Here is an 8,072-nt window from a genome sequence, read left to right as displayed (position 1 = left end):
ATTCCGTATCTTTCAAGTTGTGCCTATAGATTCTCTCTTGTCCTCGTTCACACTGATTACAGTTCAGGTGTAATTGTCGACTGCGCATATTATAATAACCTTAAAGCGCTAGGGAAAGCACTGGTCCATTCCGGCGATGAGTTGGACGGTAGAAAAGACGGAGTTGACGAGAAAGTGACTTTAAATTTGTAATAAAAACAGTTGTTGAATTGGTGAACACTCATAGATTAAGTATATATTCCGAGCTGAGCGTCGTTGAAGCTATATCAATCCTTCGTTGCTGTTGTGAAAGATATCGTATCGAATCAGCACTCGTCAGAATTCTTTTAACATTGGTTTCCCACAAAGTGTCGCTCGAAAACAGTTTGTGAGTTTTGTCACATGGTCGTATTTTTTATCAGATCGAAAATGCCTCAGAATGTGCCGTTGATAATCATCGCGGTGTTTTGCTACACCGGAGGCTCTCTAGGCCAAGTTCAAAGTGGTACTGTTGTTGTGACGGACGAATCAACGCGGAGTCCGGTAAGATTTTTTTGAAGTAGAAAAATAATTTTCCGAACAGGTTTTTCGATCGGCGATGAACCAATACGGAAAATTCAGAGCTCTTATAGTGGGAGCCTTCTCACGTAGTTGGTTAGTTGAATCGTGGAAATCAGATCGAACGATTTCAGGTGCATACAACGGTGGATTCGTGTTCGACGCGTTGAGTGAGCCTTGCGATGGTCAGCATTTCATGGATGTATTGCCGTCGCTGACACAGGTAATTCTTTTCAGGATGGTACAGAATAGGTCGACGGTACGGTTTTTCAGATTGTGCGACGATACATTCCCGGAGTTGGAGCTTCTGGGCAGAACGCGGTATGCGCAGTTAACTTTCAAATGCAGAAAGGGAACGTGTTTGATTTTGGCAGAAATGTGATAGGGTTGGGGAAAGTTCAGATCTCTCTGCGGAATAGTTGGGCAAAGTTTCGAATTTTCACGGGATGCAAATTCCCAGCGCGAGAATCTAATATTTTTCGAATTCATACTAGACAAAATTTTCCCAACACTAGAACAGCATAAAGAGAGAGTAGACGTTGGAAAGACGAGCTGATTTCACTTCAATTCTGAAGTCTTGGTCAAACTCCAACTGTCCTTTTTCTTTCCAGACGCAGCAAATCGTCTGCGGACTAGGCTGGGATACGACTTTCGGCCAAGTTGACCTGGATGTTAGCTGTGTTTTGATGGATCAGACAGGTAGGACTTGTGCGCTCCTGGTTCGACAGAATCATCCATTCTTTAGGCGAAGTACTGGAAACTGTTTTCTTCGGGAATCTTCGTAGTGAGAGACCTCATAGTGCAGTTGGTGAGCATCGTTTCAGCTCTCTCTTCTGAGATTTTCCGTCAGGCGCTGTGGTGCACACTGGAGATAATCTGACGGGCGAGGGAAGTGGCGATGATGAACAAATCATTCTGAATATGAACCAGATCGGCCCATCAGTCTTCAACGTCTTTTTCGTTATCAATATCTACACGTGAGTGGAATTCTTCGCTGTGCGCAGAAAGTATCTTTCAGGAGAGGCATTACATTTGCGCAAGTTGCCAACCCGTACTGTAGAGTGGTGGATGCAAGTAAGACTCATATACTAGGTATCAGAAGTTAGGTCAATTGACAGAAATTCTCAAAAATTTATTCGTATAGGATAAAAGTTTAGACAGTTCGAAGCTTGAGACTTCTGTTCTCTTCTGTAGCTCACTCGCGTTTGCTCGTAATTCCTCTCGCAATGCACATCTGTATCTCTGAACGGTTGTCTTCAAGGCGGATCACCTGAGCTACCATGTCGTTGTGTTTGGCTGTGCATCCAACGACCAAGTTGGTTGTCCAACGCTCAGAACGCCACAAGTATTGGAATTCAGCTATTTCATGTTACACTTTCAAACTATGCAGTCGCACGGCGATACCGATTTCGCTCCCGTGCTCTATGTTCTCTGATGATAGCTGCCGAAATTAGCATGAGATTTATTCGGTCTTTCGAGAGAGAGAGAGCTTGGAAACAGCTTGGAGTTGTAGCGGCCATCACTGAATCTCAGCCTGGGATTCAACCCAGGTGTGCAATGGTGCAACGAGAATTGCGCCTGAGCCGAACACTAGTGGAACTGTCGGCTCCAGACTAGGAAGTCCAAGGATGTTTGCCTTCAAGTTGCCTTCCAGGCTCTCTGAGGCTTATGAGCCGGGAAGCTACTCGAAGGAACGTATTTCTGGAATTAACTTCCACAGACTAAGCGCTCTCAATGCACCGGATAGAGTGTTCTTCCCGCTGATTACTTGTCAAGCGTCAAGGGAGTGCCATATTTCTCACAAGATACTGCTAAGTTAGCAACTACGGTGGTGTAACAACCCCTCTCTCCCCTCAACCCCTCCCCCACCCAAGCCCGTGAGTCGGAAGAACGGTCGGATGCTACACACAGGGGTGAGCCTTTTCCGGCTAACCAACGACGATAAATTCTATTACAGGTGGGTATTGTCCACTTGTCGTCGATCCCTTCGTTCCCCCACCTCCACGACCGTGGACTGTTCCGAAGACAGAGGCCTTTAAATAAGGCTTCTTAGATCCGGGTCTGGTCCACGCGAAGCGGAGTTGGGTGGGAATTGTTAAGAAGTATTTCTTGCCCAGAGGCCTTGGTAGGGACCTGCGTAGTCTCTACGATACGTGTAGTCTCTACATAATTTATACTTCATACTAGAGTCTCATGTATGTGCTCAAGCAGTGCTAACTACTTAAGGAATGTGATATCGCGAGGTTCGCGACGCGAACAATGTTCGCGATAGCCAGTTTGCCTAACATGGACTGGAACAGCGAGGAGTTCAGAGCTGTGACTCTTCGACGATCAATCACAGAGATTGTCTGGGGCTGAGAGTCTTCAACCGCTTGGAAATCGTTATTATACGATATATAACCTCCCGCAAGTGGACCCTGGTCAATCAGTAGAGGGTATTTGCGTTCGTGATTTAATTGCCAACTGGGTCGCCCATTAATTGGCTTGATATCAGAACTTAAAATCTTGTTCCAAAAATCCATGAATAACTTGGACAATACTCAGAAATTGTGCTCTTAATGTATTCATCTGATGATAGGTACCGGCGCGGAGTTGTGTCGCTATCGATTGAGTGATGCCGGGCAGCAGAGTGCTCTCATCATTGCTCGGTTGGCTCGCAATCCAACAGGAAATTTCGGATTCCACGCTCTAGGCGTATCCTCAAGGGTTGGTCATGTCTAGCTAATAACAGGTTAGAACCTGAAAACGTTTCAGGGCACAATTTGGAAGGACACAGTACCGGATCTTCAGCGGTTGATACGAACGCCTACCGCTCAACTACTCGGCAGTCAAATGACACTCAATTTTGCTGGTGCTCAGAATGCCGTAGGCAATCCACAAGTAAGTTAATCGTTCGAGTGCCGCCTCAAGTGGAATTGCGTTGGGTATATACTCCTGAACTTCGAATGTTGAGTCGCAAGCGTTTGTATTTATGCCTTATGTCAATGTAATGATCGCATATTGGCTTCAAAGAGATCGCTTGTATAAGAGTTTTATGGAAATATCAGTTGTGCTTCGCATATTGTCTACGTTTGACTTCGAACTGGTCGCATAATCCAGCCAATGAAATTTCCCAGGATGTAAAAGCTCTCATACTTCGCTGAGCATTAACTCGTCCTGATCTTATAGGCAGCAGAACACAGTTTTAGCCCAAAACTTTTGGGGCGACATTCATTCATGTTAACGACTTTTTTGTTGTTTATGTTGGCACCGTGGATGAGGTGGTTGGTGACGGCTCTTTTCAGGTTAACCAATCGCAACAGTCAGCATATCATGGTCAACAGCCCTATCCTCAAGATGCCTATATACAGCGAATGAATTCTCAGAATCAATGCTGCAGTATAATGTGAATGCTCGTTCGTTCCTATTTTGTACCTTTTATGCGAACGAAATTACAGTTGCGTGTGTCTTTTCTGAGCGATGAGATTTGTGTTGGAAACAACGAATGATGACTAATGCATCATCAGCTCGATAGTGTCACTCTACCTGAAACTTTCTCAATCAGCTGGGGAGATGCTCTCGCGTATGGCGTGGACTATTCCCTCTCATCCCTTTCAAGTGGAATCTCCAAAACTGTAGGTTCATGAGGCAGTGCTGAAGTGTACGATAGCTTTCCTCAACTTCCTCACTGAATATAGGAGTTCACATACGAATTTGGAGAGGAATATAATGAAATTCCTCAGAAGCTTATCCTGTCACCAACATATGTGATTGACTCTGTGCATATTTCCCGATCATCCGAGATGTCGACATGTCGCGTTCATATCGCTTGTTTAATCTATATAAGGATGAGAAGGCACGAGGACAAAGTTCACAAGCTAAGCCTCGGGTGAAGTGTTTTCAATCAGCCGCGTGCGTTCCTATACTATAACAGAGGAAAACAAGACCCTCACGTTGCTGTGTTATCACGACATTGAAAACTATTTGATGCCAAATGCAGAGATCTGGTGAAAGAATGGCCATACTTGGCCGCCATACTGTAGTGGGCAATATGAGGTTGAGTTTTCAAGGTAGGGGGACAACTGAGGACTTCAGCTTGTATGGACTATACAAGCGCAACGGAATCGTCACGGCGCCGCTCAACTGTGAATTGGATGCGAATGCACATTTATTTTCACATCGGGATACGTGACATGATCTGCCAGCGCATGTGAATAGCAGACGAACTCAGGAGGTTCCATGCAAAAGCTCTCGACGAGCTCTTTCCTGCTTCCTGCCCAGTGTGTGGGCACACTGTAAGACTAATAGCCCGATCCTACGCCGCCATTTGTCGCTCGGTATTATCATCCACAACCTTTATTAGCCCTTTCTTTACCGACTCACAGCCACCCGGGACTTCCCGGCGCCGAGGCAGCTGACGTCATTCTGTATTTCGCACGGGTTATGGGTTTTCCCATGAGCACGTACATGTTCAAACCAGGAATATTTCTTCCCAATTTTCAAGGGAAATTTCGACAATTCGACAACCCCAATCTAGTCATAGCTAGAAAACATAATCGAAATAATCGTCTCGCGATAAAAGATTTCGTTCCGCAAGAAAGGTGGTAAAAAGACTCAGAACTCTTCTAGATATTCCCAAACCCCACAACGCTGCTGGTGCAGCCTTTCACCAAGGTCCGTAATTTTACTATGCAATCCAGCTCAAGTCAACGCCTCCATTTCCTTCCTGCCGAAAAATTTCTTCATCCATCATCCTAAGTTTCCATAATTTCCACAACTAAAAGCTTCCTGTCAGATCTGGCAAGTCTACTGCGTTCCAACCTAAAATGCTCCGTCACTACTAAGGAGGCTGACTCAGGACAGACAAGCTCCCTGCTTCGCTCCGCTGTACCTGCTTTTCATTTCTACTCAACATTGCAGAGCATAGAGCCACTGCGCCTCCATATCAACCTGGAAGAGCTTTTTACGATACAACCCTAACAAATTTTCTCAGCCAAGCTCAAGTATCGCTAGTGGTTAGCATTTTGGTCTGTAATTATTACACATACTCTACTACTCCGAAGAAACTAACCTCAATCTGTCATTCTCATTAATGCGGTTAATAGTCGTTTGTATTCTACCGTCACGTAGACGCACAGAGCTCGTCAGCCATCGCCGACTTCAGCGAGGTTAACTGCTCCCTGGTCCCTTCCTTTGCCAGTCATCGTGCAATCTTGAAGCGTTTGCAAGGCAGCGAAAGGATGCGGAAGCGATAACTGTGTTGACAACTACTTGAAAAAGCATTCGACTTGAAATTATATACACACCACTGAACAAAGAACAAATAAACGGTGGAGAATTTCCCAAAAATTTCTTGTAGATTTACAAGAATGAAAATTCGCAGATAGACCATTTACAACTCTAACACGAGCAACCACATCCTTGTTGAAAAGAGTACAGATAAAGTGACAAGGAAGCACCTTCTAATCTAAGAATTCAGAGAGCCACCTGAAGCCTTCAGCATAGCCCATTCTCTTCACCACTGAGCACATAAACACCTCCACTGGTCTGATACCGGACTCTCGGGCGTTCTTCACCATTTGCTTGTTGATGTCTTTACCGAAGGTAGTGTGCCCGTAGAGGCCCAAAGACTGTCGCAGCTCTTCCTCACTAGCGGCAGTTCTCACATCGATTTTGTTGCCCAAGACCACAATGGGAACGTTCTGGAGCTCGGGACTTTCCATAAGGTGTCTTAACTCTTCAGCAGCTTCGGGGAATCTCGTGCGATCAGCGGCATCGACAAGAAAAATAATTCCATCAACGGTGGCGTAGTAGTCCTTCCAGATCCTTCTAGCCGTCTCGTGACCTCCCAAGTCGAATGTACGGAATCTTATTTTGCCGATGAGAAGCTCTTCGGAACAAGGATGCAAAGTAGGTACGTGAGTGGCCACCTTGTCATCTTTCAACATGTGCAAGAGAGTCGTCTTTCCAGCATTGTCGAGGCCGAGGAATAGTATCTTGGCGTTTTTGTGAGAAAGTCCCAGCCAGTTCAGAGTATCCCAAAACCAGTTTACGATGAACATTTACTCTCTTCTCTAGCAAGGCTGAGTGAAGCTAGTCACTGCTGGTATCAGTAGTCTGCGTTGACGCGGCTCTTGCCGTCAACCGCGCGCGCCGATCTGATCGACTTTGATGATGGTCGAGTCGAGTCGAGTCGAGTCGAGTTGAGTTGAGTCGAGCTGGGTCCTCTCTCTCTACTGAGCGAACATTTCTATCGGCGCAGGCATGGTGGGAATCGTTATTACTTTGTATTTTATTTGTGCTAGGCACAGCGGAATGCGTCGGGGATAAAAGAATTCATGTGAAAGTTTCCTGTTAGTTTTGACGTGAAGAGTCTGGCTGTATGTGGCACTGTATGTGAGCAGAAACGGTGTTGAAATAGGGGAAGCACCTCGGGCGGGGCTCGAACCCACGACCACGGGCTTAAAAGGCACGCGCTCTACCGACTGAGTTACCGAGGCTGATGATTGATGCAGTCTAACTCTCATTCCCCTTGCTGGGATTTGGTTTATCATTACGACCTTTTGTCTCGGGCCATGAGTTCTTTATTGGAAACAGTGAAGGTGTCCAACGCGTGCGTCGACAAGTCAGCCGTTTCAATAGACCAAGCACGCCAATCTATATCAGCTCCTCAGACGGAAGCATTGTTGAAAATGATCCAAATCGTGCGAGAAAACTTGCGATTGGCGATCCAGTGTCCCGAGTTGTTATTGGTGTAGCAAGCACCGCAGCAAGTCCGTCAAGTGCAGAAAAGCCCATGGGAGGGGTAGAAACACCACCTTCCATATTGTTGGTAGCCAGTTGTGTAGAGCTGGTACTTCGGGGGTCCGTCCGCGTTTTCCTGCCTGTCGTTCCTGCAGCTCCCTCTCGGTCGCACTTCGAACCTCTTCGGGGGACGGTTGACCTCGTTGCTTCCAGTTACGTGTGAAGTTGCATATATAGCTTGACGTAATTTACGGGGGGAAGTTCCGACCCGAAGTGTCCCGGACAAGTGCGTGCTACACTAGTTCGCCGCTCACGTATAGACATGCTGATCTCCCTTTCAATGATGCAGGGAAGGTGCGAGGCAGCGAGGGCGGCCAGTAGTTCAAGGGGTACGATCTGCGTGGCGCGCTTCCTCCATGATCCAACTATGCTGCTATCTCTTAGTCCCGAGAGGTCTCAGTTCCCGCTTCCCGCGGACCTTGCTCTGGGCTAGGCTCAGCCCGCCTGACCCTAGCTCAGGTCGGATTCGCAAGCTGACTCAGCCGCTTACGCCAACTACCTCGTTAGTGTCTCCATACCCATTCGCTTGTCCTCCGGGAGGCTCAAAGGGAGGCGGTTTCGGTCTAGTTTGACTCCTAGGCAGAGGAGAACCTGCTTGAATGCACTTAGCTGATGAGATTACTGACCGTCGCACTGCCGTATACTACGCTGAGCTGCTCAACTTGGGCGTTTAATATTGTGGAAGATATGCGCGAAGTCAGCCACGTGTACTGATGACGATGAGGAGAATTATTGTTGGTTTTGGCACACGT

The 8,072-nt window shown here is 46.7% G+C and overlaps 2 protein-coding genes and 1 non-coding gene across 3 annotated transcripts in view; 1 reads left to right on the top strand and 2 right to left on the bottom strand.

Moving 5' to 3' along the window:
- The window catches only part of Pmar_PMAR008424 (conserved hypothetical protein), a gene marked incomplete at both ends in the record, with an annotated part of 3,177 nt that extends 1,659 nt beyond the window's left edge, over positions 1-1,518 (top strand). The window contains 7 exons of the mRNA XM_002765776.1: positions 113-174; positions 402-481; positions 672-760; positions 811-915; positions 1,149-1,236; positions 1,283-1,345; positions 1,388-1,518. Of these exons, the coding sequence (XP_002765822.1) occupies positions 113-174; positions 402-481; positions 672-760; positions 811-915; positions 1,149-1,236; positions 1,283-1,345; positions 1,388-1,518 (618 nt within the window). The remainder of the gene's footprint in view (positions 1-112; positions 175-401; positions 482-671; positions 761-810; positions 916-1,148; positions 1,237-1,282; positions 1,346-1,387) is intronic.
- A 4,421-nt stretch (positions 1,519-5,939) lies between these two features.
- Pmar_PMAR008422 (small GTP-binding protein sar1, putative) lies at positions 5,940-6,618 on the bottom strand. Its single transcript, XM_002765775.1, has one exon. The coding sequence runs from the start codon at positions 6,576-6,578 to the stop codon at positions 5,979-5,981; it is 600 nt and encodes a 199-aa protein (XP_002765821.1). The 5' UTR covers positions 6,579-6,618; the 3' UTR covers positions 5,940-5,978.
- Positions 6,619-6,943: 325 nt separating this feature from the next.
- On the bottom strand, positions 6,944-7,016 carry Pmar_PMAR008421. The gene has a single exon. It is a non-coding gene; the product is annotated as a tRNA-Lys (tRNA).
- Between the last annotated feature and the right edge of the window lie 1,056 nt (positions 7,017-8,072).

Source organism: Perkinsus marinus (assembly GCF_000006405.1).
Source record: "Perkinsus marinus ATCC 50983 genomic scaffold scf_1104296974734, whole genome shotgun sequence".
In the NCBI taxonomy this organism is placed as follows: domain Eukaryota; phylum Perkinsozoa; order Perkinsida; family Perkinsidae; genus Perkinsus; species Perkinsus marinus.
The sequence above is the reverse complement of the archived record's forward strand: the minus strand, read 5'-3'. Positions and strand labels throughout refer to the sequence as shown.